Genomic DNA, 10,981 nt, shown 5'->3' with positions numbered 1-10,981 from the left:
GGGCCACGCCTCTCATCTCATCTCATCTCATCCCATCCCCCTGGTGACCCGACTCGAACTGACCCGAACCGACCCGACCCGAGCTGACCTCAACTGTCTATGTGTTTAGGTAATTGTATGCACAGATCGAGTGTATTCGCAAATCTCTCTGTTTGTGCCTGACCAAAAATTCAATTATGTATAAAATTTCACAACCATTTTCCGGGATGACTTTTGGGAAAAACGCAATTTTCTATTTAATTTGCTTTCAAGTGTCATGTCGGTTGGCTCTCTCTCTCTTTCTCTCCCTCTCTCTGTCCCTCTGTGTCCCCCCCAAGTGTTAACTTCCCGCACACATGAATGACCGCCGCAGCATATGCACGTGCACTTTGACCTCGAGGTAATGCCGGCTCTGGAAAATATTGTTTGGCACGCCAAACGCTTTTCGAATTTTATTCATGCATCATTTGATTTTGCGGCTATTTCGATTGATTTATTCGCATTATCACCAAAAGACTTTCGGACATTTATTTCGGTTTTAAAATTTTCAGCATATATATTTCAATGGGTTTCCCCCAGCATTGCACTGTGAGTGGGTCAAATTTAGGAAAATGTGGGAATTTATGAGTTTTGCAATAGGTTTTATATAGATTTGCCTAAGAGACCCTTCCTATGAGGTTATCCCGCAGTGACATCCAAATGAGTTCCCATAGCTATCATGAAACATACAGAAATTTCTATTTAATTCTATTTAATACCACCATTTGGTTGCATTTCTTTTTCCTCTACCATTTTTCTCCAAGTGTACGCATCCATATCTCACCATCTAATGGCTCAGTTTGAAATCAGTTGCCCATCATCAACATCATCATTGAATGCAATGTTGGTCCAATTCCCCCATCCGAATCTCTCTGAACCATGTCATAGTCTGGACCAGACACCAAATTAGCATACATACAATAAAGCAAATTTGATTTCTATCATCCATCTGGCCCCATCAGGCAAGTCCAACCAACCACCTCCTTGGTACAGAATAGAGGCACTCAGCTGTGCGTCAAGCACTTAACCCGCTTTTAGCAATAAAATTAACTTTCCATTGAGCTCGGGGGGAGCTGGGAGCTGGGAGCGGGGAGCCCAGCAGCAAGCACGTACAAGTCGAACGTATAGGAAATTAATGGTTTAAGGCAAAAGTGTTTAACGAAATTGGCTGACGGGTGGACGGATGGACGGATGGACGGATGGACGGATGGAGTACGAAGTCAAAGGAAGTGGGAGAAGTAGAGCGAGCGAAAGAACGAGCACACATGCACAGTGTGCACACGATAAACCATGTAGCCCTACTCTAAAGGCAGTAAATTCCTCGACTATCTCTGTATTTCACTTTACGAGTATTGGCGCATAAAAACCGAACCGAACGGAACAGCACAGAACGGAACAGGGAAAAGAAAAGATACGAAAAGGAAAGGAAAGGCAACCCAGATCCGATCCGACTTCTCTCCATACGTCCGTCCACCCATCCGAACATGGAAGCCAGCAAGCAGCCAGTTCCGGGGTCCTGGAGTCTGACTGGTGACTGGCACTGGCGCTGGTGCTGGTGCTGGTGCTGGCACAATTTGAAAGAGAAGCTGTGCTTAAGAAGGCGTGTAATTGAAACATTCAAAAGACAATTTCCAAGTCTTAGCACAGACACACTTAATGGACGCAAAAGACATGGACAAAGTTAAGAAGTGAAATGCGAAAGAAAAATGGCACAGAACAGGCAGAACAGGCAGGAGGAGCTGGCTGCATCAGGGGTTCGGTTCAGTTCGGTTCGGATGTGTGGCAATCAGGCGTGACCGGGGGTCAAATGGATTGGCATGGCATGAAATATTCGTACGTATTTTACGTTGAGCTCTTTTTTTCTTCACAGATGCCACCCGAGCATCCCACTCTTCCACTTCCAGTACATGTGAGATAGACAATGCCCGGCTCGTGCGTTAATTAAACAAACAGCCAATAAGATTGATGGCACTTTGATTGAAAAACAATTGATGCAACTGTGCGGCCACATTAGCATGATATTGGATCAAGGCTTGGACCAGAACCCAAGAGCGTGTGGCTCTTATCAGCTGACATGCCAAAAGTTCAACACCGGATGGGAAGAATGAGAGTGGGCCGGGGGCAGGGCCAGCACAGGGATGGCTTCTAGCTTGTCCAAAGTTCGCATAAATAAAGTCCAATATCAATATAGAGACACAGCAGACACTCGTGTATGTGTATGTATAAGCTGATTGACAGCACACTCGACTCCCAACAGGGTCCAACGTTTCCATGGCGTTTTAATGGATTTTTGATTTCCACAAAGAGCTGAGTTTTCAGGGGACGCTGGCTGGATGCCATTTTTTCTTCATTTGTTTCTTTGTTTATCGCTTATGTAAACAAGCCTCATCTAGCTATGGGACACCACTTGACACTGACATGTTGCGCTTTGGCTGCGTTGGTACGTCAGGAACGTCAGGAATATTCCCACGACTGGCGAGTCAGTATTGGCTTTCCTTGAGAGCTTCTAGGGAGCTTTTAGCAGTCTTGTTTTTGGATTTTGGTAGTTAATTTTTCATATAATACAGCAACCAATCAATGCCTCAACTTAAGCATTTAAACACATATTTATTTAATATAATCGGTGGCGAGTACATATGTTATGCTAATACTATTACTGTTACACACTATATACAAATACACTACAGGGAATACATATAATCGCGCACCCCAGCTAAAATTGCATAACACTTTGAATTATTCGTTGACAGTGCCCAAATCCTCTCAATTCTCATACATTGTTTCTAATACAAATATAATAAGTGTACTTTCGTTTATGTATTTTGTTTAGTTACTATCCAAAAAATGGTTATTGGTTTTGTGTTTCGTGTAAAAAATTAGCATGCGCCAAGTCTTTTGTTTGTCTTTCTGGTTTCGTATGTGGCATGTGCTATATATAATGTTGACCAACCCAAATGTACGTATAACTGTTTGCATTCATAAGCAAGGTGCCCTAAAGTCTTCGACAGTAGCTAATTGTGAGTAATTGCATAAAGCATATTTGACGATTATTTGTATGGCGAAACTTCAATTTTGGGTAGCTTTAATATAGACACACAAAAATGTAACTCCTACGACTACAGCACGGTGCTATACCAATCACAAATATATATTTTAATGTCTACATCATCTAAGTATATTGAAAACATTATTGTTTCTGCATTCTGCATGGAAGTGCCTCGTACAACAAGTAGAACAATTCAAATCTTTGCTGCGTTATCATAAGTATATGTTTATCACTTGCACTAATACATTAATAGGTGTCGAACGTGTTGTATTACTGAATTATTGCCATGGGCTTATAGGGCTATCAATTTGGTTTTACACTTCTCGGCATCCCACAGCTCCAGCAGATGATCGCGCGAGTTGGGGCCCCGTTCGGGCGGAGAGTTCTCGGCCGACAGACTGACAGGTGAGAGAACGCCGCTCTGTAGTGATAATTACAAAAGAAGGTTAGTGACTGATAATAGTACAAAAAGTTATGGAACTCACCTTAGTGCCTATCTTGCGTGGGTCCAGGTTCATGCCAATGTTCTTGGCCAGCTTCGACAGGGGACTGGTTAGCTGCTTCAGTTTGTTGGCCTCGGAGTGGGACGCTGGCAATCCCAACGGCAGGCTAAGATCCCTGGCCCCAGCACTAGAAACGCGTCACACAAAACACACAAAATTATCTTTGCTAATACGAGTTTATTTTGAGCACTTTTTGCGGGCAGTGAGTGCCCCAAGGTATGCGGTTGTGTATCGAGCAGGCACAAATGTTTCCATTTTTGTACAATAATACATGCTAGTCTTAGGTACGTACAATATGTAGATATATATTATTTAAACGGTATATCAGGTTTATAATAATACTTCGAGTTGAATAGTGTAAAAAAAAGTTTGCAGTTGATAAACATATGAACAATACAAAAATAATTACAACAACCAGAGAAAAAAGCAGGCAAAAACCATTTAAAATAAATATAAAACAAATTTAAATTAAATACTTTAACATTCAGAATAAATATATGAATTACCTACTTGAATATATTCAATGTGTTTTTTACGTATCGATAATGAAACGTATCAAAAATATTTTTAATTAATTTAAATCAAAGTGAATTGAGTTGCCTTTCCCAATGTTTGTATTTAAAAAGTGAAATATTTTAACGAAATATTTGTGTGTTTCTGTTTTCTACTTTTGTTTCTCCGAGTGTACAAACAGTTTCGCTAATTAACAAATTAAAAACGAGATTACAATTCACAAAGCTCAAATCAAGAAACATCTACTGCTGGCATAAAAATTAATTGTAGAATACCGACCTGGACAGCGGCTTAGCCTCTCGCGCCTCGAATGCTTCGTGCGCCTCCACACATATCTGAGGATTGGGTGTAATTGGTCGTATGTGTGGAGCATTCTCCAGCAGGCCTGTCGGCAGACTGACATGATCTGTGACCGAGGTAATGGAAATTGTGAGCACATCCTCGGCCGTCTTGCACATGCTGTCCTTTTGCTCTAGTTGCCGAATTTCCTCCGGTGATTCGCCCTTCTGATTGCCCATAACAATGCCCACCGAGGGTAGGAAGGCATTCTCATTGTAGTTGCCTTTGTCCAGGGCTATCTCAACATCAGAGTCCACCTCGGGTTCGTAGAGACTATTGTCGTGGTCTTCTGTATCCGTGCTGCTGGTGCTCGTGGCCCGTTGCTTGCCGCCGAGTGTGAATACAGCCTTCTCCGCCGCTTCCTGCCCAGCTTCGATTGCTTGAGGATTGATTGTGGCTGCCAAATGGCCTTGATGCTGTGCGGCGCTCGATGAGGGCTTCTTGAAGGTCTGACCCAATTTCGAGAACTGTCCGGCGACATTGGACAGCGCCTTGGAGCTGATTTGCACAAGCTGAGATTCGGAAAGGTTGCGCGGCATCCCGCTCTTGGGTACATCCAGCATGGGCACTTTGCTCTTCCGCCGCTGCAGCACGCCGCCCGTGATATAGTGGACATCCGTATTTCCATCATTGTCCAAGGCGATGCGGAACATCTCCACAATGGAGCTAAGAGATTCAGCCAGCTCTTCCTGCGTCTTGATCACATACGCCATATTGTTGAAGAAGCGCAGATTGGCCGAGCGGAACATGTGGAAGTATCCCTCCTGTCCGTCGACGCTGTAGTTCAGACGCAAACAGAGATGTGCCGGGGCAGAGCCTTGAAACATTTTCGATTGCTGATGCATGCCCAGCTCTATGATGCGTAGCTGTTGCAGCTGCACCTTCTCAAAGCGCACAATCTTATCCAAATGAGAGTCGTACTCGGCCACAATGTAGCAGTCATCGGTGAGCAGCAATATGGAGTCCACTTCCGTTTCGCTGGCATCGCCAGAACTACAAGAAACAAGAAACATTATTATATAATTGGGGCTGGGAAGATTCATCCCACCTTGGATCTGCATCGATGAGACCCCAGGCACCAACGGGATACTGAGCAGAGCCCAGCAGCAGGCGGCGACAATCCTCCACGAGCATTTTGGCATGTTCTGCATTCTCGGCGGCATCATTTTCATCCGGAGCGGCTTGTCCACCCAGCGCACTTAGTGATTCCGAAGAGACTTGATTGCCCAGCATCAGATCGATGGTGGCCTGGCGATAAGAGTCCTTAAAGCGTGCCAAATAATAGCTAAAAGATCGATAAATTGGTTAATAAAGCTCGAGCGGATGATAGAGAGATAAAAAGCAGATGGATAATGTGAAAAAAATAAATGGGAAGAATAATACCTTTTGTGCAATAATAAAAAAAGATACTGTAACAATTGGAGCAACTAAAAACTGTAACTTGAACTGCCTGACTTCGTTAGCTTGGCCATCGATTTCATCTGCAGCTTCGCACCTGGTTGTGACGATGGATTCGAGCAACTTCAGCTCGGGTGCCAGCACGCCCACACCATAATAACCCCTGATCGGTGCACGTGTCTCGGGTTTGAGTATTTGCAGTATCGTGCCCAGCACTTCATCCTCTTGCAGCTCATCGGCCTGCTTAAGTTGGCCCAGCATCAGATCGATGATGCACTGGCGAAACGAGTCCGAAAAGTTTTGTATGAAAAAGCTACGAAGAATAGTTGTGGGCACGGCATTAGCTATGGGTCTATGCAAGTACATATGGGTTCATAAAACCATGGCAGGGTTCCATACAAATATTATGTCTGTTTAGTTAGGAAAATGGGAAAAAAGCATGCAGCATTATTAAGTCTGAATCTAGTAGAGAACTAGTTGAATGCAAAATGAATGTGCGGCTGGTTTGCAGAACATATAATTTCACTTTGATTGATTGCCGAAAATGGGCAACGAATTTATACTGATGGCCAAGACTCAATTTCAACTTCAATTCGCATTAAAACACACAAATGGCTTAATTGGGTATCAAGTTCAAAACGGTAATGGGTGGGGATGAATGGTAATAGATAAGGGCAGCAACAAAAATTACAAAAATAATGCTTTAATTTGAGTTGTGTACGCACCGATTGGCCGAGTTCATGCCGTCCTTCATCATGCCGCTGATTTTACGCTCCCCAGTCCGTGTGTAGTCCCCCTGTGAAGCATACCAAAAAACGCATTGAAATGTATATATTCTGTGGTTTTCAAATCAATGCATACCTTCAAGGCATTAGTGCCTGCATATTGTCTGCTTATAATGTCTCCATTGTTTGCCCACAGAACCATGAACGGTGACTTGAGCTGCTCGGGTATGGGCGTGTAGGGCGGCGAGAGGCCCAACTTGACGAGCTGCGACTCCAACACTGCCTTGCCAATGGCCGTTTGCACCACATTCGTGCGATCCAAGCAATCCATGCAGTTCACACGAAACACAGACTTCTGATTGCAAATCATGCCGCGCTGATCACGCCAGTGGAAGCCCATGGCGCCAGCCTCAGGTCCGACGGCATCAATCAGGGCCGAGACATTCTCAAAGCGCATGCCGCGGCTGCCAGAACAACAAAAGGTGCGCGTTAGTAAGTGTTTAAGGCAACTTCAAACATGTTCTCTTACCAGTAATCGTGAAAGTCAAAGGTCACATAGATCATGAGCTCGTTGTTGTATTTAATCACGTGATCGGCATAAGCATCTCCAATGAGCTTCTCCTTGCCACTTTGCTCCACCAAATTCACAATGCACACTCGGCCATAGGTCTCCAGCTCTTTGGTGAAATGCAGCTCAAATGCTTGCTGTGTTTCGGCCACACCACGATCAAGACGCGCCGGTGGGCGATACTTGTAGCCAGGTTGACTCCAATAAATGGGTACGGAACCGCGCACCTGCGTAAACGACAATTGATGGTGGCGAAAGGAGAGTATTTGCTCGGTCTCCACATAATTGGCACAGTTTCCCTTCTCATCCACACCGCGTCGCTTGTAGCTGTAGAGGATAAAGGGGGAATACATTAGTTATCAGTTGTTTTTGATTGAGCGTTTGAATGGTTATTACCGTGTGCCCGCTCGATGACGTGAGCGTCGCGAAACCAAGGCCAATGTGAAGCATTCATTCCCAATTACACACGGCTCTACCTGCACAAATCCCTGAATGATGGGCAGTATCCATGTTTTATCCTAAGGGAAAGAGTAAATTCTATGAGATACATTCTTAAATATGTCTTTAAGCTGCCCTACATTCATTTTGAGTATATCCTGAATCATGTGCATGTTCCAGAAGAAACGCTCATCGAGCTGCGGTTGACTCTCCTCCACTTTGGCTTCATGGCGCTGTAGATTGTTGGTAATATCGCAATCGAAACTGAAGTAGAAACTATCCGTGTCATCGAATATCTTATGCAGCTCCTCGGTAATCCGTCGCTCGATGTGCTTCGGCTCCCGTATGCCCACTGTGGACTTGACCTGCTTGGTGGCCATGTTTGCTGCCTGCTGTGTGGTGTTTTTGATGGTGTTCCCAGCACTCTTCACAGCGCCCCAGGTTTTATTCATGCCTTCAAAGAGCTTGGTGCTCTTCGATGAGCCGGAGCCGGTACCTGTGCCCCCAGCAGCCGACGTGGCGCTTGCATTGTTATTCTGTGCTGCTGTTGAAGCGCTACTGTGAGTGGGCGTAGACTGGTTGCTTCTGCAAATTATAAATGAATACTAGATGCACGAGCGTGTGGATTAGGTTTCTGGACTTACTTAGTATGCTTCGTACAGTTGGACAACTCAGCGTCTGGCTCCTCCGCACTCAGTATGCAGATCGACTTGATTTTGTACACCAAATGCGGAGGATAGAGCACACCCACGGCAGTCGCCTCCTTGATGACGACCAAGTGCGGATCGTAGACATTGGGCAGCGAGATGACGCCCACAATTCCATGCGTGACTCCAATGCATTCAATATCATCCACAGAGCTAAGATCCCATCCTACAAGGAGAAAGGGGAAAGGGGACAGAGAGTCCTCTTTTGTAATTTAAGTGTCAACAATAAGCTACATCTAATTGTCGCTGTCTAATGGCAATGACCGATTTATGCTCGTTAGTTTTTATTGATATTTGATTAGCTGTGGGCCCCGTTTACGCCCCCTCATTGTGTGTGCGACAATCTTCTGCTGTCCATGTACAGTGGCACGCAAATAACTAATAACGAGGGAAGAACAATGTAAATATCCGTACCCAAGGAACTCTCGTAAGTGGTTGGGACTGCTACGTGAGTGTACACATTTGCGTGTTTCCATTGTCCACCCTTGAGGTTACTACTGCTCTGCTCATTACTCGTACAGCCCATCCAACCCACTCTGCAAGCTAAAAACAGCAGCGAGAAAAAAGTGTGTGAGAAAGTGCACTTGACATGTGTCACCTACTCGCATCCTTGGGTATCCATGTGCTGTAGATGAGTGCCTCTCTATGGCAGGGCTTTAAAATTTGCTGGCTTTCCCTCAAAGTGCGACAATTCTTCTATCTTATCTTCTGGCTAAGGTTTATCTTGTTTTCAGACACAGAGATATGACCGGACATTGTCTGAATAGAAACAAATTTGGGAGAGCTTGAAAACTTTTTGCGGCAGCCCAAAAATCAATAGCAAAAGATAGTTGGGGACTATAATAAATTATGTCAAGTTCGTTGAAAGGGGAAGGCAGCCGGCAGACCACAAAACATTTTTGGGAAAACAAACGAAAACTGACTGTTGGCCGCAGACTGTTGACCTTGACAAGGATTTATGGATTGTGTGTAGGGGATCCACAAAACCAACAGACAGGACACAAAGGAACTGCTGCAAGCACTGGGAAGTGTAATCAAAACGGGCATTAAAGGCGACACGCACGCGGCACCAGAGAGCGCGACAGTTGCGTGCCAGCGGAATGGATCCAAGTGTAATTACTGCACCATAAACAAGCAATTAGCGGGGAATAGTCCTGTCGACGGCACTCGCACTGACATTATTGACTGTTCTGAATGGATTTTCTATAGGGTATTAATAGACGCAACAACCATCGAAAAGCTGCCAATGAAAAGGTTGCACTGTGCCAGTGGTTGGGCGTGGGTTTGCCCCCAACCTTGACGCAGCCACAGGCAGGGGCAGACACCGATTCTGATGAAGATTGTGGAGAAAACGTATTAATAGAACGCAGTGAGCGGATGATAAATATAAAGCGTTAGAAACGGCGAACCCATTAGCGGCATAAACGAGATAATAGCATCTCGAATATGTGCATGTAGGAGCACCGTATATGTAGTATAATCGGATTACAGGAACCGTTTGCGTGTTTAATCATCCACTCAAACATCCGACCATGAATCCTCTCGAGTGTGCACGGAGTCATCCAGCCCCACAACAGCCTTGACATTGAGCAAAATGTGGAGCATTCCATTGCTCACATCGATAAGCGAACAACGGGACACAAGGCAGCTGCACTGCTTACTCAACACAACTCATACGGCCAGTCAGCATTTTCCACTTTAACTGGCTTTCAATTCATTATTTGCACTTGTTAATGAAACAATGAATGCATAATTCGTTCAATGACTTTAAGCACTTATTCATCTGCGTCTTTTGTTTTTGTTTTATCACATTACCCGCTTTGATTGCAAACTCCGACGTCTTGCGATTCCACCACAAACTCTTGTCGCGCTTCACGAATATATAGTGCGAATCAGTCTGGAACACCTCCATGCTTGGCCGAGTATTTTGCTATTTTGGTTGCCTATTTTTTCTATTTTGTTTGCGACATTTTAATTGTTTACGAAACTAAGCAGTGTAAGCAGTGTGACCGCGGACTTATCTAACAAATATACTGCCTGACCTGCAGGAATATACCCTTTATATACCTTCTCAATTTCAAAATATACTGCAAATATACCGATGACACAAAATCGCAACAATATCCATGTCTGGAAATCGATTTCCTCAGTTCTGATGTTCTGTTTAATATTACCAATTATCTAGGATATTCAGCACTAAGTACGTAATTTGACGTAATAGATTAATACATTTTAAAAGGATTGGTTAGTTTTAGCAGTCCCTCTTGACCGAAAACGTCGAACAAAGTTAAAAGCAAAAACGAAAGCAAACGTCAAACGAAACATGAATGGACATGAAATGTCAGTTCATTTGTGCACTTGAAGCTTTACAAACCAGTATGAAGTTTGTATACTCTATTTCATATAAATTATGAAAACGTTCAGTGTTACAAGCTGCTTTCAAACATTAAGAATGACTTTTAGACCTATTCAAATATGTGTTCTGTATAAATATCCTGATTTTCATCCATATTCTTATATCTGCTGGATTTGATTTGAGCCTGGCATGTCAAACACATCAGGGGTATCAGATTTCCATGCCCATATTGCTTGACAAAAATATCAGTACTTGTGTACGATAGGCTTCCATAGAACTTCTAGAGATGTGCGATAGCTATCTATTGAGTGTTGCTATTGGCGCCCAATAATTATATTGAAGAAAACAATTTAAATTGCAATAATTTTCT

At 43.9% G+C, this 10,981-nt stretch overlaps 1 protein-coding gene across 3 annotated transcripts; it reads right to left on the bottom strand.

Annotated features, from left to right (window-relative positions):
* Positions 1 to 2,649: 2,649 nt before the first annotated feature.
* Positions 2,650 to 10,262, bottom strand: LOC117582811 (phosphatidylinositide phosphatase SAC2). 3 transcript variants are annotated; one of them, XM_034270844.1, is made up of 12 exons: positions 10,071 to 10,260; positions 8,193 to 8,421; positions 7,689 to 8,133; positions 7,507 to 7,628; positions 7,072 to 7,437; positions 6,679 to 7,006; positions 6,543 to 6,613; positions 5,915 to 6,130; positions 5,468 to 5,704; positions 4,360 to 5,412; positions 3,550 to 3,694; positions 2,650 to 3,485 (listed from the first exon to the last, which is right to left on the bottom strand). In XM_034270844.1, exons 1-12 carry the CDS (start codon positions 10,165 to 10,167, stop codon positions 3,357 to 3,359), a joined length of 3,438 nt encoding a protein of 1,145 aa, XP_034126735.1. In that variant the 5' UTR covers positions 10,168 to 10,260; the 3' UTR covers positions 2,650 to 3,356. The 3 variants fall into 3 exon arrangements, with proteins under 3 accessions (XP_034126735.1, XP_034126736.1, XP_034126737.1); XM_034270845.1 differs by lacking the exon at positions 5,915 to 6,130 and having other exon boundaries at positions 3,357 to 3,485; positions 10,071 to 10,259; XM_034270846.1 differs by lacking the exons at positions 2,650 to 3,485; positions 3,550 to 3,694; positions 4,360 to 5,412 and having other exon boundaries at positions 5,550 to 5,704; positions 5,803 to 6,130; positions 10,071 to 10,262.
* Positions 10,263 to 10,981: the final 719 nt, after the last annotated feature.

The sequence above is a fragment of the Drosophila guanche genome, unplaced genomic scaffold (assembly GCF_900245975.1).
Source record: "Drosophila guanche unplaced genomic scaffold, DGUA_6, whole genome shotgun sequence".
Taxonomy (NCBI): domain Eukaryota; kingdom Metazoa; phylum Arthropoda; class Insecta; order Diptera; family Drosophilidae; genus Drosophila; species Drosophila guanche.
Note: the sequence above shows the minus strand (reverse complement) of the source record. Positions and strands in the feature narration are given on the sequence as shown.